Raw genomic sequence first — 25509 nt, 5'->3', positions numbered from 1 at the left:
TCGTAGATGAGATCAAATGAATACTGGTGGTTATGAAAATTCTCATTCTATTTCTTTAGTAACTATAGTAAATACAACACAGGGTCAGAAAGTTAACAAAATATTAGCAGATTCTAAATAATAATAAAAAAAAAAAAATAATAATTGGGAGGATAAAAAAAAAAAAAAGGAAAAGCATAATATTTCAGCATTCTATCAGAGTAAAAAAAAGTATACCTAGGAAATTGGCAATCACATGATTTCTGATATAAAACTGAAACAGAAGGTTATGTGAAATGTAAAAATCTCACAAGTTTATTTGGAACAGCTAATGTGCTTTTTTTTTGCAAGGATCTCTACACTCTTGGCAAGACCTTTATTCGGTGGCAAAGCTCACTGCCAAAATGGAAAAAAAACCTATAAATGTACAAACACAAAGGTTTGTTTGTGGTTTTTTTAAAGGTTTCTTGGACCATGAAACCGAGTACAGAAGTAGGCAGAAAATAAGGAACATGGGAAAACACAGAGGTAGCTATGTGTAGCAGTCTGATAAGTTTCAGAAATCTGTAGTACATTTCACCATGCTTCATATATAGTATTTGACTAACATTATCAAGCTTGCACAGCTTCTCTTTAATAGCTTTTATTTTCTGTACATACTTCAAATTATAACAAATGCAAAAAAAATTAGCAGATTTAAATTATTGTCATGTTTAGTATATGTATATATGAAAATAATTAACAAAGTAAAATTACTTTTCTGATATCCAAAAATAGATCTACAATAGAAAAAAATACATCCTTCATTCTTAAAAACTTAAGAAGAGTAAACATTATTTTATACAGATCAATAGAAGGAAAAGCTCTTCACTGGAAAGTTTTTGTGTTCATGGGATTGGTAAGGTTAATTCTGAAACAATGAGATGCCTAAAGAAGTGCTTTTTATTTTGTGCAATGAAAACGTTTTACCAACACCTTTGTACTGTTTTAATATGCTTTCCAATAGCTAGAACATGTTTTAGAGTTTCCAGGCAGAAAGTACCGTTTACTTTTGTGATTTATATCATTGTTCTGTTTTTACAGCTTGCTGTTGACAAGGTGAGGTAATTCAACTACAATTTTCCCAATGTTTTTCCCTGTGTACAGATAATCTACAGCACGGAAAACAGACTCCAAGCCAGTAAACTTGCCTTCTGGAGATAGTTCTCCATTGTCCACTTCACAAACTAGCTTCCCACTTCGGTGCAATTTCACCAAAGACATAATGGCCTCCTTGTACTCAGACATATAATGGGTCAAGAAAAAGCCATGGATGCTAGCAGATTTTTTTAGTAATACTGCAGGCAGGGCTGCTTCTTTAACAGGCAAAATACCTAGAGGGGTTTTATACCCTGAGATAAAGCCTATTATTATAAGGTGACCTTTGGTGGCCAGACATTTTACAGACAAATCAAACATTTCCCCACCAACAGACTCGTACACAACATCTACTCCTTCTGGAAATTTTTCCTTTATGACGGAAGCAACATTTTCTGCCTTATAATTGATTGGGAGATCACAGCCAATAGATTTTAAGAACCCTGCTTTTTCATCAGAAGAACATGTCCCTATAACATAGCAGTTTGCATTTTTTGCAAGCTGCACAGCAAACTGTCCTGTTCCACCAGCAGCAGCTGTCACCAAAACTCTCTTTCCTTTGCTCAGATCCCCAAACTCTTTAAGACTGATGTACGCTGTAGTGCCACTGATGAGAACAGTTAGGAATTCAGGTGTTAGTGAAGGAACTGGAATAGCCACTTGAGCTGGCACAACTGTATACTCGGCAAAGGAGCCACTTTGGACATAAGCAACTGGCTGGCCAACTGCAAAGTTTTTACTAGCACTCAGTCCCAATGCTACAACCTCTCCAATGCCTTCAAAACCAATATCGAATGGAGGCTTCACTGAGGCATCATATCTTCCAGATGAAAAGTTGATGTCTGATGCATTGATGCCAACGTATCTAGAAAAAAAACAGTGAAGAGAAAAATCAGTTTGTATAAAATATAACAATTGAAAGCGGGAAATATAAGCCAGCAATTAAATGTCTATAGAAGATTAAAAGATTTGCATCAGTTAAAAATCTTACAACTTTGTATTTGTATAAACAAGATATTGGTTGATCGTATGCCAGAATGCTGTAAATTAGACTGCTTTCACACTGCTGCTCTGCAGTTTGGCCACAGTGCAGGTGCAACTCAGTGTCCTTGCGGTTTTCATGCAGGTCACCCGCGTTATCCCATAGACTTCTATTATGTCCTGCCCTTTTGGTGCATTTTCTGAAAGTGTACCAAAGATGCAGCATGCAGGACTTTTCATGCACGTTCAGAAATGTGCCAAAAATGGAGGCCAAACCGCAGCATGTCAAAGTGAAAGCGGCCTTAGTATTAACTAGCAACACACAGGACTGAAGGTAAACTTTTTACTGGATTACTGGTGAGATTTGAGGACTCTGTCATCTTGTTATATACCTGATTGAGAAGCTTTTGACAGCAGTTTCCCTCTCCAAGGCCTCACTTGTCCTGTCAGTTACAGAGAAGTTGAACAGATGCTTCATTCTCCTAGATCTAGTGTACAGCCAAGCTTGAGGAAAGGCTTACTGCAATAGTCTCAGTCCAATATTTTACATAATTACAGTTTTAAAAAGGCAGCTTTTGAGTCAACATGGGTTTCTTGGTGTGTTTGGAAGGTATGATGCGGAATCAGACAGGTTCTCTCAAAAAACTTACTCCTGCTCATGTCAGGGATTAAGTGCTTTTCTTCCAAAATTATGGGATCTCAATATATGCATCTGGTGTACTTTTTTAAAAAATGGACATGTATTTCCAGAATTCTCTTTATGCCTCTGCACAAGGAAAGGGTTTTTTCATGTAACTGTCAAAATACATTTAAGTGTTTTAAAACAGGTATAATGGAGTCCACTGTAGGGTTTTAAATTGTGTTATAAAGTACTGAATGAAATGGTATTATAGGAACAGGTATTTTTAGTCCAGCTCATAGTTTGCAAGAACTTACGGTTACTGAGCAATTGGTAGCGGGAATAGGTGATTTCACTACAGAACCACTGCATGTAGACTGCGTGAGTGAACATTAGAGTTACTGTAACTTCATACACAAAACAGTTTAGGAACAGTACATAGTACAACTGTTTTTTTTAATCAAATTTGTCCTGTCCTGGGGAGTGATTGTGCAGTTGGCTTTTCTAGGAAGGGCACACATTATTATCTTTCTGGGGCTTTGTCATCCTATTTATCTCAATTATAGTACTCTTCCTATTGACGCATCCCCTTAACCAATGCTCTAGGAAGGTTGTCAGATACAAGTGTGATCGGTACCAATCTCCTGTGTCTGTGGCAAAATCCTGCTGGCGGAAGTGCTGCTACTTTAAAGCCTTGCCACCAACCCTTGCCTCTGCTCTTCTAATGCTTCCATGACCAAGCAAGAGAACATTTGCTCCCTAGCATGCTATAGATGCTTCTTGTCTCGCTCCTTCTAGCTGGCCGCTCTAGTATGCCAAATGGCAGTCAAGGAATGGTAATCCAAACAGGTCAAAAACTATCCTCTTTCAGTCAAGATCTTTCACAAAGAAAATGATCAATTAGGTTTCAAAACATATTACACATAGTACAAAATAACATGATGTTTAGGTAGGATAGAAATAATCATGTGTATGTACTGCTCTGAAATATTTTGGCCAATTCTTCCAAGTGCATGGACACTCCTGAATAACCCCATGTGTATAAGTACGTAAGAAAATGTCATAATGGCAGCATGCAAAATGTAAGATCTTTTTTAAAAGGATTCCAGATCACTGAACAATTTTTGGTTTAGATAGCTCTGGGCAAATTACAAAAAGGGATGTTCATATTAACATGTCTTTTCATTTGGTAGAAATTCACTAATGTCGCCAATATTTAATAAAGTCAAGGGTTAGATTGAAGTGAATTAGGTAAAGCTAGGAGGGTGGCATTAATACCAGATTTTTTTCCTCTGTCATATTTACGGACTCATTCCTCTTGCTGCAATATGATTGTTTCCAATCTTCTTTGAGTATTATCTAGAATATGAAACTTAATAGGGAACATGTGACCGTCCTGTAGCTGCCCTGCCAGACCTAAGATCTTACCACTGGACAATCCTAGTGATCAAATTAATTAAAGATACAATTTTTAGGTAGATTGGCCCGACCCTTTTAATGCTCATAGGCAGTCACACGTGAACACCTGGCATAAAAGTAAAGCTGATAATAAAAAAAATGAACACACACACACTATAATAACAGCCAAAAGGAAAGAAGATGGTTTGTGGCTTTAAGCAGTGTGACTTTTTTGGTCTTTTCCTCTAAACGAATATAGCAACTTCATACTAAAAATGCCTGTTTATACCTACACTCCGACTGCCTTGATCCACTCTCCATATCCAAAAAAGTCCTATGCACATACATACTATTTGAAAGAACTTGGCCCCATATGTGACACTACTCAAAAAGACTGGTATTGTGGTAGACAGGAAGGAAGTGTTCACATGTATCCCCATGCTCAAAAGCACTAGGTTTTTGATGCAGTTTCAGCAGCAGATGAGGAGCATGATAACAGTTTTCCTATTTGATACACGTTTACTTTAAGGGCCCATGCACATCAAAGCACTCGGTGCAAATTTCTGGCACCGACCAATTGCTGGTATATGGTGTACAAATTCTGTATGGTGCCTAAAGGCTAAATGCAGTAGGATACTCAAAAGAAAAATGTGCCTCATGGACTCTCAAAACAAAATGCAGATTACAGTTCCAGGCCATTTTGATGATATAGCTCTTCTTCCTATCAATGCAATTTCTCTTTTTGCTTGGGCCTACTTCTGGTTTGTAAATAGTCTTTGGACTTGTACATCTGCTTCTCAAGCGATGCTCCACCAGAAGAATCCCTTCTCCAACCTGTGGGGCTGTACGCTCTGGCTTGACTGTTTTTGTTCATTAATAGCCAGATGTTAACAACTGCCTAGTGAACAGGTTATAAGCCCTAAAGATGTTATTTCAATGCACGTATCACAATGCAACATATACTGTACTCCTAAAAAAATTTCCTATTACATATAAGAGTTTTGGTGGACTCAGCAAAAATCTTGATTTAGGGAGCCCCTGTGAAGTAAAGGCCCTAGGCAATTGCCCTGTGATAAGACAGCAAATGGGTAAGGATAACAAAAGCAAAGGACGTGATAATACACATGCATGAAACCAGAGGTTTTTTTTTTTTTATTGGTGGTTCTGGCTACAAATCATCTTTGAACTCTGCTCACCTCCCTGAGGCTTTGTTAAATACAGAGACCTTGATGCTTCTTCAGGCCCTAAACATATATAAGATTTCAGTGATTTAAGAACATGCTGTTTCCTGAGCTTCTCTTTAGTGGACAAGAGGTAAAACAGGGCCTATGATGCCGATTACTGAAATGAGGATTATTATATAGTCACAAGCATATGCAGACTACCCTTTTTCCAGGCATTCCTGTGCTGTCCATAGTTCAGTGATGTATTAGCATAAAGTTCACAAGAGTAACAGAGGACTCAGCTATTTAAAACAATGATTAAAAACATAGAGAATTGCTGTTGTAGATGACAACTCCCAGTAAAATATCTTGAGATTAGAAGCAATATGCCACACTTTTAACTGTAGACATAAAAACAAATTTTTTTCCCTCCAGCAAAGACATCAATTTCATTCATAGGGCTTGAGTTACTAAGCCGAGTAAGTTTACCGCCTGAATACCAGGAAGATAAAACTAAAATCTCCTATTTCTGATTTCATTAGCAACAATTGCAAAAGTTTCACTGCAAATGTTAAATTTTCAGTACACATCAATTCAGATTTAAATGTTTTTTTCCCCCTCCTAACCTGGTTAGATTGGTGAGACGAACAAAAGGTTTTCAAGTCTGGTATGAACGGTATACCGTTTTGCAAATAACCCCATAATTACTAAAAATTAGACAAGAAAATGAGTGACAAATGGGATATGATTAAAGTAAAAGGTTTGATAAAGAACAGATACCAGAAATTAATGATTATGCAATCTTAACCTTGCAAGGAATGTTACTGAATATTGCTGCTAATAACAAAGTAAAAAGTTTATCAGATTTTACTGTGGTTTTCCATCAACAATTAAAATAGGAGATTAAATAAATATTGAAAAGTATCATAGAAAGCAGACACTACACTGCAAGTGTCATGTGAACAGAGGGTGGGAAAAAATGCTTAGGGAAAAGAATTTGAAGTTTAATTGGTTAACACTTAATAGTGTGCCTTCTGTAGGGACTGGCCCTTGTACTATGTTACTGGATACAAGTGGAAGCAGCTAAACTATATTAACCCCCGGACGTCTGAAATGCTTCTTTTGCAAATGGCAGAGACTTGCTTAATTCAAGACTGGACACACTATCACTACACAGGCAGCAGCCACATCCCAGACTGAATGACCAGAGGGAGCACTCCCATCTTTGAAAAGGAGGTGGGGAGGAAGAAAGTGGAGGGAGGAGAGGTGGGGGCACAGCAGATTAACCCCTGCAGTGTTTGAAGTGTCAGCAAACAAGCTACAGGCACCTTCAACTGTAAAGGGGGTTAATTGCTGGGGAATAACAATAAATCACAGCCTGGAATCCCTAACAATTGTTTCTACTGCCCTCACTACCATCGGGTCACTTAAAGGATAACTATGTAGTTTTGGTATTATATAGTTAATGTAAGAAAATAAGCGTAAAAAAAAAAAAAAAAAAAAAATCGCATATTAAAAGCCAGAAACAATGTTTGCTAATACAGGAAAACAAGTGCATAAATTCAAGGAAGATTAGGAAATAGGAGGCTCTTTAAACAAATAGGTGGCATGCACTTTTTTTGCCAGCTCTGGCACTGTTACAAAGAAACACAAAATGACTTTTAGCAACTGTGTAAAAATACATAAAGACTGTCAAAGAAACTTTCTTTATGTTTAAACAAACTAGATCTGAATCAAAACAAATATATGTACCGACTGAAAAAAAAAAAAAAAAAAGAGAAAGCCCTGTAAATATAACATACAAATAAAAGTACTGGGGCAAAATACAATCAAGACCTGTCTACATCATATGAAAGTTGTGTGCAATATTTCCTCTCCTTCATGGGTCAAAGACATAGTGGAAAAACAGGCAAAATGAAGCTCATTGCAAGAAGACAGGAATAACTCCAGGTAGCCACTGGTTGACTGATATAACAGGTCATCTGCTTAAGGTTGCCCTAAGGTGTTTTCAAGTAGGTTTAACTCTTTGTTCTTTCTTTTCGCTCATCATCCTGTAGCAGTTAAAATGACTTCATTAGATCAGGCAGACTGCAAATATTTTGCTGCAAAATACACCAAAATCTGCAAATGCTGCTATGTATGTTAGGTATTTTTTCAAGTATACTGGAAAAATAAATTTATATAGAATATTTCTTGCAGTACTACAGTGAATGTAGTTACTATCGAAGTAATACTTGTAAAAAGAGACAAAAAAAGAGGTGAATGATTTCAGTACTCCCTTTTTATTTAAAAGTATTCCCTTGTTGTTTTTTCTGGTAGTTTTATATTTCTGCATAAGTTCTAAGCAGAGGCTCTTATACGTTTTCTAAAGCACTGTTTACTCAAATTCTAGCAATAGATTTAAGATACATGAAAGCCAGCAATATCAGGGAATGTTACATTTACTTGTTTCTGGTAACTTTTCTGCCTATCGAGGAGATTCTTCAAGTACTTATAGAATGATTGTAAACACTATCACAAATAATGAAAATAAAAAAAAAAAAAAAAAAAAAAAACTAAAAGGTGACATGCCTGAAAAATAAAATTGGTTGGTTAAATACAATTGGTAATTCATTAAAAAAAACAAAACAAACAAAAAAGCAAATATGAGAATTAGTTGTTAAGCTGTGTATTTATGTAATCATTTTAATTTAATTCTGGCGCTTTGCTTTTTATTCCCAAAATATTTAATGGTGAGGACAGTTTAAAAGCAGCCATATATGACTATAACTGGCAGTCAGTATATTCAGTGTATATATATATATATATATATATATATATATATACACACACACACACACATATATATATATATATATACATATACACACATATACATACATACATACATATATATATATACACACACACACACACACACACACAAACACACACACTCAGAATTACATACACACAAACTTATTTAATGTCCTCTTTCTGTAAGGGGGGCATGACAAAATGACTGGAAATGAGCACTTTATATATATAAAAAAAAAAGAAAAAAAAAAAAAAAGGGAGGCCATGGCATAACCATCATTCATGTAAACACTTTAAGATGTTTGGGGGTTTTCCAAAATAATAAGGCACACTAAAGTAAACGCCCAGAAAACAAAAAAAATCTAATACATTTATTAAGGAGAAAAACGGTTTACTCGTAGTTTTCACAGCCATGCTTTTTTGAAAAAAAAAAAAAAAAAAAAAGGAAGAAGAATAAAAGCTAAGCAAGGAAAAAAAATATTTAAAATCAATATATAGTTCTATTGCAAAATACAGTAAACAGTTCTTTAAAATATAATTCAACTGTAAATAAAGTAGCTGTATGGAGAATTATTATTTCACTGTTGCATAATATTTGTTTCCTTTTGAAAATAAATCAGTGAATCAAATTTGGAAAATCAGGTTTCTGTATTTTTCAGATCAGATCCATTAATGAAATATTGCTAGGAAAAACATGGGAAGACATAAAAGCAGATAGCTTTACAATGCCTATGATAAGCATGACTGAAGAGGAAAAAAAAAAAAAGGAACAAAAATTCATAAAATAGGACATGCTTATATTTCAAAATGGGCAAGGTTGTGTTTTTTTTCACCAAAGGTGCAAGTTTTGGGATCAGATCCGAGTCCAGCTATAATATTTACTATCATGCAAGTAGATGACTGCTGCCCGCTGACAAAACAGCAAAATATGGCGAGACTTATGGGTACTTCCAAATCATTTGGCAAAGGTGGTAGTGAAACTGACCACACCCACCATGCTTTTTTTTTTATATGGGAGCCTTGTGTATTTAACTGTTCCCAGGGATAAAAATGGCTGCAAAAATAAAAAAAATTAATGGAAGGGATGGATGGATAGATAGATAGATAGATAGATAGATAGATAGATAGTGTATATGCAAAACCTAGGCCGAATAAGAACGGTTCTGCATTTTTTTTCCCCTTAAATTACATGTATAAAAGTCTATGAAAAATGTAAGGCCATACATTGAAACGCTTATGTTAAGAATTTATTTTTAATACTTTTAAAATACAAAATATTTTTTTACCAACACCTAACCCATTCATTTTAAGACATTTATTATACTGTATAATAATTCTCCTTTCTAGACCCTTATAAGCCTTTGTATTATTTCTGACATGGGGTAACAAGACAATATGTTCAATTAAATAAAAACATGTTTCAACTTTAGAATGTTTAATGTTTCTGTCCTAAATTTAAAGCATTCGTATTAAAGAGCACTTGACGTAACATATAGAATTGTTCCCGGCAGTTCATTTTGTTGGGTTCAGACCTAAGTAGCAAAGAGTTAACAGATTTTTATTCAATTAACATAATACACCCACAGAGCGGTAGTCTACCCAGTGCTTGCAGTTACAAGGATACTGAATAATTATTAGCAATCCATGAAAAAAGTACTGCTTCTAATAAGACAGTGAGGACTGATGAGTCTGAGTGCCCTGAATACTTCTGCTTTTCTGCCTGTAGGTTGCGTATCCCTGGGGTAAAGGAGGCGATGATCAGGATGATAGAGTTGGTGTGGATAGATAACAGGACTTAGAGACAAGAAGCAAGGAGCGATTTCCCTTCCTGTTGATTCAGTGCTTCCTAAAGGTTAGTGACGTGCTGAACAAACACCCAGAGAGGAATCACTCACTCCTTAATGGATGAGCACATCTCACTCTGCGGATCTAGGGAGGGACTTGACACCCTGGTGTGGCTGATCAGCCCAGCTGCTTTGCATCTTCTGTGCTGCCAACCTGCAACACACCCCTCCCCTACTACCCCTGAAAGCCAGGTAAGGAAAAGTGTCTTGTCATTTGGTTGTAGAACGAAGTACACAAGTGTCAGGGCATGCCGTCTGTGGAATCTGGCAGGGTGCTGAAAAGACTGATGGTAAAATAAAATTAACCGTCGCCAGATGGCGGCTGGTACAACTTATTTTGGTATCACAGGAAGGGAAAAAGAAAGAAGCTGGCCTGTAAAGGATTAAAACCAAACAATGTTTTATGTGCTGGAGTGGAAGTGAACCGGAGTCTGCCTTGTAGTTGTTGTAGCTGTGGGAGTGTGATTGAGGCTCAGAGCTGCTGGATCTGATGTGACCTCAGTTTGCTGAGAGCCAAGGAAGGGTGTGTTAGAATGGATTAGGGACACTGGAACACAGTCATGTATGGGGACACTGGGACTGGGAATCACAAATGGACTTCTGTGGATGATGAGGGTGGCAGTGCTCCTCTGGATGATGAGGGCTGTAGTACTAATCCGAATGATGAGGCCTGTGTAACTAATGTGGATGACAAGGGCTCTAGTACTTGTATGTTTGAGAGTTCTTGTGCTGCAGTGGATGATGAGGGCTCTAGTACTACTGTGAATGACGGGGGCTCTAGTACTACTGTGCATGACGGGGGCTCTAGTACTACTGTGCATGACGGGGGCTCTAGTACTACTGTGCATGACGGGGGCTCTAGTACTACTGTGCATGACGGGGGCTCTAGTACTACTGTGCATGACGGGGGCTCTAGTACTACTGTGCATGACGGGGGCTCTAGTACTACTGTGCATGACGGGGGCTCTAGTACTACTGTGCATGACGGGGGCTCTAGTACTACTGTGCATGACGGGGGCTCTAGTACTACTGTGCATGACGGGGGCTCTAGTACTACTGTGCATGACGGGGGCTCTAGTACTACTGTGCATGACGGGGGCTCTAGTACTACTGTGCATGACGGGGGCTCTAGTACTACTGGTAATGAGAGGCCTGTACTACCACTCTGGATGATGAGGGCTATAGTACTTCTGTGGATTAAAAGGTCTCTAAGTAACACTGTTCATAATGAGGGCAATAGTACTACTCTGGATTATAATAGTACTATGGATTATGGAGTGGTGTACTACTGTAATACTCTGGATTCTAACACTACTATGGATTATGGAGTGCTGTAATACAACTATAGATAATGAGGCTGTATAGGGCTGTAGTAATTCTGGGGGTGATGAGGGCTGTAGTACTGTAAAACTACTGTGGACTAAGAGGGTTGTAGTACTGTAATACTACTATGGATGAAGAGGTCTTTAGTAATTATATGGGTTATATGGCTGTAATACTGCTATAAATGATGGTGCTTGTAGCAATTCTGTAGATGAGGAGGGTTGTAATACCACTATGGATGATGAGGTTTTTACTAATCCTGCAGATGAGGAGGGCTGTAATACTAGTGTGGATATGAGGGTTGTAGTACTGTACTACTACTATGGATGATGGGGTTGTAGTAGCTCTGTGGGTGATGGGGGATGTAGTACTATAATATTATTATGGATGATGGGGTTTTAGTAATTCTGTAGGTGATAAGGGCTGTAGCACTGTAATATTACTATGGATGATGGGGGTTGCAGTAGCTCTGTGGGTGATGGGGCTGTAGTACTGTAATATTACTATGGATGATGGAGTTGTAGTACTGTAATAATATGGATGGGGCTGTAGTACTGTAATATTAATATGGATGATGGGGGTTGGGGTAGTTCTGTGAGTGATGGGGCTGTAGTACTGTAATATTAATATGGATGATGGGGGTTGGGGTAATTCTGTAGGTGATAGGGGCTATAGTACTGTAATATTATGGATAATGGGGGTTTTAGTAATTCTGTAGGCGATAGGGGCTGTAGTACTGCAATATTAATATGGATGATGGGGTTGTAGTAGCTCTGTGGTGATGGGGGCTGTAGTACTGTATTATTATGGATGATGGGGGTTGGGGTAATTCTGTATGTGATGAGGGCTGTAGTACTGCAATATTAATATGGATGATGGGGTTGTAGTAGCTCTGTGGGTGATGGGGCTGTAGTACTGTAATATTACTATGGATGATGGGGTTGTAGTAGCTCTGTGGGTGATGGGGCTGTAGTACTGTAATTTTATTATGGATGATGGGGTTGTAGTAGCTCTGTGGGTGATGGGGCTGTAGTACTGTAATATTACTATGGATGATGGGGGTTGGGGTAATTCTGTGGGTGATGGGGGCTGTAGTACTGTAATATTACTATGGATGATGGGGGTTGGGGTAATTCTGTGGGTGATGGGGGCTGTAGTACTGTAATATTACTATGGATGATGGGGGTTGGGGTAATTCTGTGGGTGATGGGGCTGTAGTACTGTAATATTACTATGGATGATGGGGTTGTAGTAGCTCTGTGGGTGATGGGGCTGTAGTACTGTAATATTACTATGGATGATGGGGGTTGGGGTAATTCTGTGGGTGATGACAGTTGCGGTACAACAGTTTGATTGAAGTTGTAAAAGTCTTTCCATCAAAGTGCTCCAGTGTTCATAGAGATCTTTCGGTTTTATTTTCAAATGTAAAGCGCAATGATTGCAGGTGTCTAATGAGCTGTGTGTAGCGATCAGATGAAGGATTGTGGCTGTGAGAGCCCACATTTGATGTGTAGTGATGGGGGCGTGTCATGTGACAGTACAGTGTAGTAATAGGTAAGAGGGGTGTCTATCCTGGACAGTGACCTGTCATCTCAGGGGTGACCCAGTAGGAGGTAAGTACCTGTCAACTCAGGGGTGACCCAGTAGGAGGTAAGTACCTGTCATCCCAGGGGTGACCCAGAAGAAGGGGAAGTCTCTTACCGGTTCCTGATGAGGAGATCTCCATCCCCTGGGACTGGCACAGGCACACTGGGCATTAAAGTGACCGCCTTCCTGAAGTCAGGGCTGAGCTGGGTGACCAGCAGCTTTTTCATGGCGGTGGGTATAGCAGAGCCTTGGAAATCCACAAAGTGGTGTGAGTAGGACATGTCCACAATGGAGCGCCGGAGGAGAGGGCCGAGGGGGGCCAGCTTGGCTCTGAGCGAGTTCATGTCTGTACACAAGACGGGCCACACACGGGCCGGGCCACTCTCTGCCTGCTGCTACTGCTGAACAGGCACTGCAATGGAAACAAATAATTAGGCGGGTCTCTCAATGCTAAACTGACACAGCCTTGTATTGCCTCTGTCCCTCCCACCCCTTTCTTCTCCGCTTCAGGAAGGGAAAAAAACGAGGCAGCAGATAGAGAAGCCAAATCCCCCGGAGCGGAGCTTCCCTGCACCGTCACTGTGAGGAAACAGGAAGAAACTTCAGCCTGCTGCCTGTGAGAGAAAGAGAGTGCAATACCGAGCCAGCCTCCGTGTGTGTGAGAGGAGAGAGTGTGCAATACCGAGCCTCCTCTGTGTGAGAGGGAAAGAGTGCAATACCGAGCCTCCTCTGTGTGAGAGGGAGAGAGTGCGCAATACCGAGCCTCCTCTGTGTGAGAGGGAAAGAGTGCAATACCGAGCCTCCTCTGTGTGAGAGGGAAAGAGTGCAATACCGAGCCTCCTCTGAGAGGGAGAGAGTGCGCAATACCGAGCCTCCTCTGTGTGAGAGGGAGAGAGTGCGCAATACCGAGCCTCCTCTGTGTGAGAGGGAGAGAGTGCGCAATACCGAGCCTCCTCTGTGTGAGAGGGAGAGAGTGCGCAATACCGAGCCTCCTCTGTGTGAGAGGGAGAGAGTGCGCAATACCGAGCCTCCTCTGTGTGAGAGGGAGAGAGTGCGCAATACCGAGCCTCCTCTGTGTGAGAGGGAGAGAGTGCGCAATACCGAGCCTCCTCTGTGTGAGAGGGAGAGAGTGCGCAATACCGAGCCTCCTCTGTGAGAGGGAGAGAGTGCGCAATACCGAGCCTCTGTGAGAGGGAGAGAGTGCGCAATACCGAGCCTCTGTGAGAGGGAGAGAGTGTGCAATACCGAGCCTCCTCTGTGTGAGAGGGAGAGAGAGTGTGCGCAATACCGAGCCTCCTCTGTGTGGAGGGAGAGAGAGTGTGCGCAATACTGAGCCTCTTCTGTGTGAGAGGGAGAGAGAGTGTGCGCAATACCGAGCCTCCTCTGTGTGAGAGGGAGAGTGTGCGCAATACCGAGCCTCCCTCATCTGTGTGAGAGTGTGCGCAATACCGAGCCTCCCTCATCTGTGTGAGAGTGCGCAATACCGAGCCTCCCTCATCTATGTGAGAGTGTGCACAATACCGAGCCTCCCTCATCTGTGTGAGAGTGTGCGCAATACCGAGCCTCCCTCATCTGTGTGAGAGTTTGTGCAATACCGAGCCTCCTCTGTGTGAGAGTGTGTGCAATACCGAGCCTCTGTGAGAGGGAGAGAGTGCAATACCGAGCCAGCCTCCCTCCTTGTGTGAGAGGGAGAGAGTGTGCGCAATACCGAGCCTCCTCTGTGTGAGAGGGAGAGAGTGTGCGCAATACCGAGCCTCCTCTGTGTGAGAGGGAGAGAGTGTGCGCAATACCGAGCCTCCTCTGTGTGTGAGGGAGAGAGTGTGCGCAATACCGAGCCTCCTCTGTGTGTGAGGGAGAGAGTGTGTGCAATACCGAGCCTCCTCTGTGTGAGAGTGTGTGCAATACCGAGCCTCCTCTGTGTGAGAGTGTGTGCAATACCGAGCCTCCTCTGTGTGAGAGTGTGTGCAATACCGTGCCTCCTCTGTGTGAGAGTGTGTGCAATACCGTGCCTCCTCTGTGTGAGAGTGTGTGCAATACCGTGCCTCCTCTGTGTGAGAGTGTGTGCAATACCGAGCCTCCTCTGTGTGAGAGTGTGTGCAATACCGAGCCTCCTCTGTGTGAGAGTGTGTGCAATACCGAGCCTCCTCTGTGTGAGAGTGTGTGCAATACCGAGCCTCCTCTGTGTGAGAGTGTGTGCAATACCGAGCCTCCCTCCTCTGTGTGAGAGTGTGTGCAATACCGAGCCTCCCTCCTCTGTGTGAGAGTGTGTGCAATACCGAGCCTCCCTCCTCTGTGTGAGAGTGTGTGCAATACCGAGCCTCCCTCCTCTGTGTGAGAGTGTGTGCAATACCGAGCCTCCCTCCTCTGTGTGAGAGTGTGTGCAATACCGAGCCTCCCTCCTCTGTGTGAGAGTGTGTGCAATACCGAGCCTCCCTCATCTGTGTGAGAGTGTGTGCAATACCGAGCCTCCCTCATCTGTGTGAGAGTGTGTGCAATACCGAGCCTCCCTCATCTGTGTGAGAGTGTGTGCAATACCGAGCCTCCTCTGTGTGTGAGGGAGAGAGTGTGTGCAATACCGAGCCTCCTCTGTGTGAGAGTGTGTGCAATACCGAGCCTCCTCTGTGTGAGAGTGTGTGCAGTACCGTGCCTCCTCTGTGTGAGAGTGTGTGCAATACCGTGCCTCCTCTGTGTGAGAGTGTGTGCAATACCGTGCCTCCTCTGTGTGAGAGTGTGTGCAATACCGTGCCTCCTCTGTGTGAGAGTGTGTGCAATACCGTGCCTCCTCTGTGTGAGAGTGTGTGCAATACCGTGCCTCTGTGAGAGGGAGAGAGTGCAATACCGAGCCAGCCTCCCTCCTTGTGTGAGAGGGAGAGAGTGTGCGCAATACCGAGCCTCCTCTGTGTGAGAGGGAGAGAGTGTGCGCAATACCGAGCCTCCTCTGTGTGAGAGGGAGAGAGTGTGCGCAATACCGAGCCTCCTCTGTGTGAGAGGGAGAGAGTGTGTGCAATACCGAGCCTCCTCTGTGTGAGAGTGTGTGCAATACCGAGCCTCCTCTGTGTGAGAGTGTGTGCAATACCGAGCCTCCTCTGTGTGAGAGTGTGTGCAATACCGAGCCTCCTCTGTGTGAGAGTGTGTGCAATACCGAGCCTCCCTCCTCTGTGTGAGAGTGTGTGCAATACCGAGCCTCCCTCCTCTGTGTGAGAGTGTGTGCAATACCGAGCCTCCCTCATCTGTGTGAGAGTGTGTGCAATACCGAGCCTCCCTCATCTGTGTGAGAGTGTGTGCAATACCGAGCCTCCTCTGTGTGAGAGTGTGTGCAATACCGAGCCTCCTCTGTGTGAGAGTGTGTGCAATACCGAGCCTCCTCTGTGTGAGAGTGTGTGCAATACCGAGCCTCCCTCCTCTGTGTGAGAGTGTGTGCAATACCGAGCCTCCCTCCTCTGTGTGAGAGTGTGTGCAATACCGAGCCTCCCTCCTCTGTGTGAGAGTGTGTGCAATACCGAGCCTCCCTCCTCTGTGTGAGAGTGTGTGCAATACCGAGCCTCCCTCATCTGTGTGAGAGTGTGTGCAATACCGAGCCTCCCTCATCTGTGTGAGAGTGTGTGCAATACCGAGCCTCCTCTGTGTGTGAGGGAGAGAGTGTGTGCAATACCGAGCCTCCTCTTTGTGAGAGTGTGTGCAATACCGAGCCTCTGTGAGAGGGAGAGAGTGCAATACCGAGCCAGCCTCCCTCGTGTGAGAGGGAGAGAGTGTGCGCAATACCGAGCCTCCTCTGTGTGAGAGGGAGAGAGTGTGCGCAATACCGAGCCTCCTCTGTGTGAGAGGGAGAGAGTGTGCGCAATACCGAGCCTCCCTCATCTGTGTGAGAGGGAGAGAGTGTGCGCAATACCGAGCCTCCCTCATCTGTGTGAGAGGGAGAGAGTGTGCAATACCGAGCCTCCTCTGTGTGTGAGGGAGAGAGTGTGTGCAATACCGAGCCTCCTCTGTGTGTGAGGGAGAGAGTGTGTGCAATACCGAGCCTCCTCTGTGTGTGAGGGAGAGAGTGTGTGCAATACCGAGCCTCCTCTGTGTGAGAGTGTGTGCAATACCGAGCCTCCCTCATCTGTGTGAGAGAGTGTGCAATACCGAGCCTCCTCTGTGTGAGAGGGAGAGTGTGTGCAATCCTGAGCCTCCTGTATGTGCTGCTTTGCCATGACCAAGCCTAGCCAATCATACTCGCAGTACAGGCTGACTGACTGGCACTTCTGTCCACTAATCACACTGCCCTGCCTGGTACTAAGTAATCCAACAAAACCTCCTCTCATTGGCTGAGATAAAGCGTTTCTATGGTCGAAGTGTAAAACCACATATTTCATTTCTAGGCCACTCCTATTAATATGCATATTTGTGAAGAATCCACCATTTCCCTATGTCCTGTGATTGGCTACTGCTGTGTCACACATTTCACAGAACTTGCCTTCTGAATTACAGAGGTGCTGAGAGGAGGAGTTTCAGGAGGCGGAGTCAGTACAGGAAGCACTGCAGCAAGGTACCATGGGATATTATGTAGTCCTTAGAAGTTGAACGTAAACAGCAAAGCATGCTGGGAATCCAGGAAGTTGTGGCAGCAGACAGGCAGCGCTCACAACATGAAAAGATTTTTCATGTAAGTTGTTATTGGATTGTCCAATATAATTGTTTCTATTGCTAATGTTGTAAAATGAAAGTGTATGCTGTGACCATAGATCTTATAAATCTCTTACCACCCAGGTAACATATATGTGCGTTTTAACCTCCACGTGATACATATGTGTTTAGAGGAGCCAAGGTTTCTGCGCTTAGAGAGCGCTCCCTGCATGCTCCCCAACAGTGAGTGAGCTGTCATAGACAGCTCTTGGACTCTGCTGCTTTCAGGAAATGATTGGAAAGTCAGTCCCATCCCCCTCCCCTCTGGGCATATAGACCCACCTAAGGGCCCATGCGCACTATATGCAGGTACCTGTGTTTTTCCTCCTGGATTAATGCAGGTTAACAGCAAAGGCACACAGAACAGTCATTTTGTACGTGTCATGTTCTCTCCAGAATGAGATGTTTCTTTACAGTCCAGAGATGAACAATATTATGCCACATGTTTGCACATTAGCACACCTCTTTGGATGGCCCTGCATCTTACCACAGGTGCTGCTGTACAGTGACATGAATGAAGTGCTAATTTGTGCATTTCACATAAAGTTTTTTAAAAAAAGGAACTGATGCAATAAAACACACATCACACCACATCCTCCTGCACGTCTCTGGTTTGGTGTGGGCAAGTGTGAATGGGCTGGCAAGGAAGGGGTAAAAGATGCAAGCTTTCAGGATAGCTAAGGGCTTGTTTACTCTTGTGTTTGTCTCTGAAAACACTTTGCAGCCAGTGATAGAGCACCTGCTGACAGGTATTCACAGGCATACAGTGGCATGAGGCCTCATTCACTTGAATTGGCAGTACCAGGGGTGCAGGGGGTATCACTTTTGCTGCAGCCACAAAGCATCATTGCTGCAGTATGTGTACAACTGCATCCAGCTGCTTTTATTTTTGGGAGGGTGGTCAGGGGCAGTAAACCTGAGGCTCAACCACTTATTTTTACTGCTCCTGACTACAAGTGTACAAGCCCTTAGGCTAGGTTCACACCTATGCAGTTTGCATTTGAAACCGCGAAGATGTGAACATGTCCCATAGGAAATCATGTGAAATGGACTGTACTGCGTTTTGCTGTGGAAAACACTTCGGTGTGAACCTAGGGTTAGACCCTCTTCTCATTCCTCTAGTCATTCCTCCCTTCTGAATTTTATCCATCTGGCATGTCCACCTTTCTCGCCTAGGCGATAATCATGTAACCCCATTTGCCTGCAGCCTCCTGGGATACCCATGTCACAGATCCCAGGAGGCTTTGGGGCTCACTAGAGGTTGATTTACTAAAGCTGGAGAGTGCAAAATTGGGCTGACTTGCCAAAGGTTAATTGAACAAGCTGAGGTTAGAAGCTGATTGGTTACCATGCACCCCTGCACCAGATTCTGGGTGAACCAGCGTTAGTAAATCCCCCTCAGTGAGGTTGACTCACTAAAGGTAAATATACTGTGCACTGCAGGTGCAGTTGCTCCAGAGCTTAGTAAATGAGGTAAAGCTTCACTTTGCAAAGAACATCCAATCACATGCAAGGAAAATAACAAACAGCATTTTTGTTTGCACATGATTGGATGATAGAAATTAGCAAAGCTCCCCCTCATTTCAGAGCTTCCCTCAGATCTAGAGCAACTACACTTGCAGTGCACAACCTATTTGTCGTTAGTAAATCAACCCCTATGTGTGTGCGATCATTGGGAGCCATCTGCAGGGACTCAGAAGAGACCATTGACTCCTGATGATGTAATGGTGACGGACGGGATACCTGGCTTGGGGTGGAGGATTACTGCAGAACAACCTTGGATGGTTGGATGTGTGAGGATAACCTTACAAAAAGGTGAGAGGGGGTTAAAAAAAACCAAAAGCATACATGGGGGGAGCTTCCTCTATACAGTGATTGTAAACCCTCACCCATTCGGTTTAAAATAGAAATGAAAGACAAAACATTTGTGTATAGATATAAAAAAACATTAACACCCCCCCCCCCTTGATGATAACATACCCTCTGTCTCTGTAGGAAAGTAGAAACAGAAGAACACTGATCTTCCCAGTGAATGGCTGCTGAGGAAGGGGGGGGGGGGAAGCATGAGCAGAAGTCTGATCATTGGAGGAGAGCAGGCTGAGTTCCCAGCAGAGCTAGAGAACTCACCACACTGTGCTCTCATGCGAAGTGTGGTCAGTTTTTAATAGGAAAACAGAGAGACTGGTAGAAACACAAGGGATTTTGTAGCAGGCACATATTAGGAATATGAAATGTTAGATTTACATATTATTTAAAGCAGAACTCCGGTCAAAACGTGTATTTTCCCATGCAGTGGGGCTGTGTCCGCACTTCATGGGTTAGGTGCTCGTTTTGTCCTTTTGTCCAGGGGTTTAGGGAAAAGCTATACTTGCCCCATCCTCTGGAAAATCGCTCTCCCCCACGTCCAGCAGTGGACTGTTCCTGCCATCCTCACGTCCGGTGCCATTCCCAAGACTGCTAGTGCGGGGGGGGGGGGGGGGGTTGTTGGGGAAGGGGGTTCAGAACCTGAGGGTCAGTGGATTAGGTCAGTATATCTTTACTTTCCAAGCCCCTAGACAAAGACTAGCATTTAACCCATGTAGTGGGGCTGCAAGTTTGCCTGGAATTACTCTTTACTAGCTAAAATAAAGAAGATCGCTCCAAACGTTCTGCTTTTATCAATGACTAACACGGTACAGTACTCCTGAGGTCCTGAAAGGGTCTTTGTGTTTGTGTAAAATAAACAGATTTTATTTTTCTTTGATACCCATGTTTTCTATGGCTGCACTAAAATCCCAATGGGGTGTGAAGGGGTTAATAGAGACTCCTAGACCAGAGGCTGCTGCAGAAGTTCAGAGGAGAACCAGACTGAGGTTTCTTTAATGGTGCCCGGCTGTGATTGTCTGCCCGCTGGAAGGCCTGCCCCTTCCCATGTGAAATGTTCACTTCCCTCCCAAGGTGATACAAATCAGCCCTGAGAAGGCAGCTGCTGGGGGAAGCCTTTCATGTTCAGAGGTGGAAAGCTCTCCACATCAAAGAGACCTCTTGTGTGGGGCCCATGTGAAGAAGAATGCTGCACGTGTGTGAGTGGGGACAGTGTTCTAGTGTCCTCCCCACAGCCCAGAGCAACCAGCACTGTGCACTGGACCAGCCTGGCTCCCACTAGTCCCATCAGCCACATTCAATAACGGCCTTTCTGGTGGTGTGGATGTAGTCGGGAGCCTTGCACCAAACTCATGAAAATCCTGCGAAGTGTCAGTACGACACATGCGACTCGTTATTTTGGGCCACTTTTACTGTACGCCACTATTATTACCACCGATTCAAAAGAAATACCGCCATGTCGGTGATAAGGAAAGCGGAGGTAAATAAAACCTCTGCTGTGTTGGAGAAAATTGTTGATCGTGTCACACATGAAATAATTGTCTCAGATCTTTGGGCCAACTCCATGACTAAATTCGTCCAAACATCTTCAAATAGCTGATTTGCCTGTAAAATGCATTCACTCTGCAGGAGAGATGCTTGCACAATTGTGTAAAGGTGGCCATACACTATGCAATCCGATTGTACAATCTCCTATAGATCTACATAGTCTTGGGAAATCTAAAGCCGATTGTACAGTTTGATTACATATTGTTTGTCCACCTTTAGACCTGAAGCTGACCATACACCTTGCAATCTGATTGTACAATCTCCCATAGACCTACATAGTCTTGGCAAATCTAAAGCAGATTGTACAATTGGATTACATATTGCTTGTCTACCTTTAGACCTGAAGCTGACCGTACACTATGCAATCTGATTGTACAATCTCCTATAGATCTACATAGTCTTGGAAAGTCTAACACAGACTATACAATTGGATTACATATTGTTTGTCCACCTTTGGACTTGAACCTGACCCCACACTATGCAATCTGGTTGTACAATCTCCTATAGACCTACATAGTTTTAGTAAATCTAAAGAAGATTGTACAATTGGAGCGCATAGTATATGGCCAACGTTAGACCAGAAGCTGACCATACACTATGCAATCTGATTGTACGATCTCCCATAGACCTACTATCAACTATATAAAACAATTGCCTGCCTGATTTGATACAAATTGAATGGATGGTTCTGGTGTGTCCTCCTGTTACATGTTCTTTGGTAAATCTAAAGGAGATTGTAAAACTGGATTGTATAGTGTATGACCACCTTTAGACCTGAAGCTGACCATACTATTATGCAATCTGATTGTACAAACTCATTTAAATCTTCCAACAACATGTAATGTAAGGGTCTACAAAATCAGATACACATGGATTGCTTAGCCAGGTTGTACAGTCATTAATATTTTTTGGCTCACCCCCATCCACACAATTGACATAGATGGGAAGTATCACTCCCACTGAGTTGTATTCTGACAGCAGGGAGACTTTTCCACCATCAGAGCACACTAATCAGTGCTGCTGGGTATATCCGGGGGCACTGATCATTTGGGAAAAAGCCGACAGTCTGGTCACCATACATGGATCGAAATTTTGATCCATGTATGACCTCCTTTAGATTGGTCCTTTTATATTACATAGTTTTTGGAAATGTAAAGGAGATTGTACAATCAGATTGTAGTGTGAATGGCCATCCTTTACCTCCACATACCTGAATCAATCACTGCTGAACCACCCTGAGATTTCTAGAGTATCTAAGACACTCTTTATGAATTCCATGGACCGTGTATTTCCCTGTCCCCGTGTCTTCCCTTAAAGGCATATGAGGTAACTGCTTTAAGTTCAGCAAATCTCGTGTTAACCCTTTCGTATCTTCGATGCATGCAGCAGGCGGAGACATTCCTCCCCATGACGATTCTTTTGCTTCCCTACAAGCAAGGCTGCTGGTATGTACAATAACCTGTGACATCAGCCCTCACTTTACAGCTGTTAACACTTTGCATTATGGTGAAAAGAGCAATCAGATGCATGTACTCCTTGGCAATTATGCCGAGATGCCTGGTCGCTAATTACCTCCCTATATCTTCTGTGTACATGTCACTCACAACCTGACGCTGCCGCGCTGATTAAAACTCCGTCGTTAAGTGTGCTTAATATATGTGTAGGTATGGATTTTATAATTGCATGTAAATCGCGCTACGCAATAAAACGCAGGGAAAAAAAGGTTTATTGACCAACAGAATGCACAGTGTAATTATTTATAAATGAGAGCTAAATATGTAATCTCTGATATTATGATTGTTACCCTACGATCACAATAAATGATATAATAGTGCCTCTGCTCCCTAATGGTGGCTATACACAGAACAATTTTATATGCAGTCGTATTGTTGATCTGAATATGATCAGCAGATTGAACGCATTGGTCGATGCGCTATACACGTAATGATCATATCGGTCTATCTGCTTTTCTATTCTATACAATTGTATTGTCAATCAGAAAACAATCGGAAGATCAAAAGGATCGTTTGATGTGCCATATGGTTGATGATCATATCGATCGATATACTTTCCTATGATATGCTGTACGATTTTATTGCCGATCATAAGATTGTTCACTGCGCAGTATATGTAATGATCATATCGATCGATATACTTTCCTATGATATGCTGTACGATTTTATTGCCGATCATAAGATTGTTCACTGCGCAGTATATGTAATGATCATATCGATCGATATACTTTCCTATGATATGCTGTACGATTTTATTGCCGATCATAAGATTGTTCACTGCGCAGTACATGTAATGATCATATCGATCGATATACTTTCCTATGATATGCTGTACGATTTTATTGGCGATCATAAGATTGAAAAGACTGTGCACCGCGCAGTACATGTAATGATCATATCGATCAATATTCTTTCCTAAGATATACTGTACGATCTTATTACCAATCATAAGATCGAAAATATTGTTCACTGCGCAGTACACGCAATGATCATATGGATTGATATGCTTTCCAACGATATACTGCACGTATTGTTGATCAGAAGATCAAAAAGATTGTTCGCTGCGCAGTACACATAACGATCATATTGATCTATCTACTTTCCTACGATTGCATTTTCCATCAGAATAATTTCGCCTTTCCTCAAAATCAGTGACACAATATGCGTCTGTTTGATAATTCGGAGATTCAACCGCATTGTCCCATTCTGCAAAGAGTCATCCAGTCAAAATGTTGCTCAAATGAGAAGTAAATATTTTTGTGCAAAAAATAAATATCAGCAGTTCAATGCCTTGGCACAAGAGCTTGCAATCTGTACTAGTAGGATGTGCAGCATCCCTTTACTGAATGAGCAGTTGCCTAAATGAAACTAAAGTCTCCAATCAGTGCTTTGACATTTCTATTCTATTGATGTATTAAGTCTTTTTTTTTTTTTCTTTAACATTGTCTTGCTGTTTATCTTGAAAGAAGGATACAGGGGGAGAGAGAGAAACAGACATGGTAGAAATGAAAACAAAGCAATTAAATAGATTGACAGGTGTGGTTTGTGTGAGATGTGTATGAAAGTGTCAGGGTGACGTTGGCAGGAGGAGGAGGAGTAACTAAGTGAAGCAGGAAAGGCAGCTCGATGTGTCTGTCTATCAGTTGAGAGTGTCTGAGAAGCCCAGGGATCTGAATGTGTGTGTTATATTACACTGAAAAAAAAGAAGAGAGGGACGCTGGATCTCCTCCTCTCCCTGGAGTTTATGCACAGCCCGTGATCACTTCTCTCCAGCGCACTGAAAATCATTTTTGTACTAACTCCTTTAAATCTACATTTGCAGCAACTGTATTTTTGTGTGCTTTTTTTTGTTGCAGATCGAGATCACAAAGCTAGCATTTTTTTTTTCCAGAATGCACTCTACCTGACAGCATGCATTTGTATCATTGATCAGTGAAGAAGAAGAATAGGAAGTAATTCCCGGGGATGCTGGAAGGTGGAGAAGCCACCCAGTGTATGTATCTCTGCTCTTCTCCTCTTACTACATCTCTGATCTGCCATTAAATGTTCAGACGGAAAGGACACACGGGAGTCAATCAGCTGCTGGGAAAGAAAAAGCAGAAATGAAAGAAGCCCTGGCAATCCACAGAAAGCCCAGAACCACGAGCTGAAGGCAGAGGGGGGAAAAGTTGCAGCTTTTGAGACTCTTGTTTGATCTTGGATAAAGGCTGTAGGGGGAGTGACTGCGCTTAACCATATTGTAGGGGAGCAGCCAGTGAACAATTGTATGAAGAACACGGACAGAAAGCATGGATCTGGACTGCTGCTTGAATTGATCTTGTGGGTGTCATTCTGATTTCTGTCCTGACTTCAAATCCAGTGCTTTGGGAGGCAGCTATTTGCATTAAAACACAGTCTCAATAAAGATATTTATGACAAACAGGAACTTGCCATGAAAAAGCAGTGCGTGTAAACGTGTGTCTGGATTTTGTGCCAAGCTGCGCTCGTGTAGCCCCCCGGCACGGGGAGAGGCGAGTCCAGCCGATCTACTTTGGGCATAACCCCGTCACCCCGCTTTTAGTGCATTCCCTTCAGCTCCACACTTTGAGAAAAGCAAAAGTTTTCTTTCTCGTCTCCCACACACCCCATATCTTCTGAGCCGGCCTCTTTTTGTTTTATCTTTTTATTGCCTCGTGTCCTGCATGAACACAGAGGGATTGGAGAAGTCCTGCGGAAACCCCCAAGCTGCCACAGCAGGATGCCCAGGAGAAAACAACAAGCACCCAGGCGCTCTGCAGGTACTGTGCCACTCACCCATGCCCCCAACTATACCCTCCTCTCCTTCCTTTCCCTCCCTCTCACCGTCCACATAGACAAATATCCCAAGGTAGAACCACTGGGAGGAGGGGTTAGGAATGGCGAATTTTTTTTTTTCTTCAGAGTACTTTACAAAAAAACAAAACAAACAAGCACCTTGTTGCCTTTTTAAATAGTAGTGTGTGCTGCCAAGTGGTGTAGTACAGGGCAATCTTAACCTCTAGGGCTTACAGGAAGATTGAGATTGCAGATGGTGGTATAGCATGTGCTTTATCCCAAGATCATGGACCTGTGTC

At 42.7% G+C, this 25509-nt stretch overlaps 2 protein-coding genes across 2 annotated transcripts in view; one reads left to right on the top strand and one right to left on the bottom strand.

Moving 5' to 3' along the window:
* Window positions 1-606: 606 nt before the first annotated feature.
* On the bottom strand, window positions 607-13516 carry PTGR3 (prostaglandin reductase 3). The gene is made up of 2 exons (XM_089682371.1): window positions 12942-13516; window positions 607-1981 (listed from the first exon to the last, which is right to left on the bottom strand). The coding sequence occupies exons 1-2, from the start codon at window positions 13169-13171 to the stop codon at window positions 1057-1059; spliced, it is 1155 nt and encodes a 384-aa protein (XP_089538497.1). The 5' UTR covers window positions 13172-13516; the 3' UTR covers window positions 607-1056.
* TSHZ1 (teashirt zinc finger homeobox 1) overlaps window positions 9918-25509 on the top strand; it is a 166207-nt gene continuing 150615 nt past the window's right edge. Inside the window, exons 1-2 of the mRNA XM_089682370.1 lie at window positions 9918-10109; window positions 24309-25194. Coding sequence (XP_089538496.1) covers window positions 25155-25194 — 40 coding nt within the window. The 5' untranslated portion in view covers window positions 9918-10109; window positions 24309-25154. The remainder of the gene's footprint in view (window positions 10110-24308; window positions 25195-25509) is intronic.

Source organism: Staurois parvus, unplaced genomic scaffold (genome assembly GCF_062004578.1).
Source record: "Staurois parvus isolate SC_StPar_1 unplaced genomic scaffold, SC_StPar_1.0 ptg000287l, whole genome shotgun sequence".
Taxonomy (NCBI): domain Eukaryota; kingdom Metazoa; phylum Chordata; class Amphibia; order Anura; family Ranidae; genus Staurois; species Staurois parvus.
This window is presented reverse-complemented; position numbering and strand designations above follow the sequence as displayed.

Excerpts from the sequence above, each read along its gene's own strand:
- PTGR3 (XM_089682371.1), bottom strand. The coding sequence starts at position 13,171 with ATGAACTCGCTCAGAGCCAAGCTGGCCCCCCTCGGCCCTCTCCTCCGG. Across the intron at positions 1,982-12,941 it reads GATCTCCTCATCAGGAACCG|ATACGTTGGCATCAATGCAT; the intron begins GTAAGAGACTTC and ends TTTTTTTTCTAG.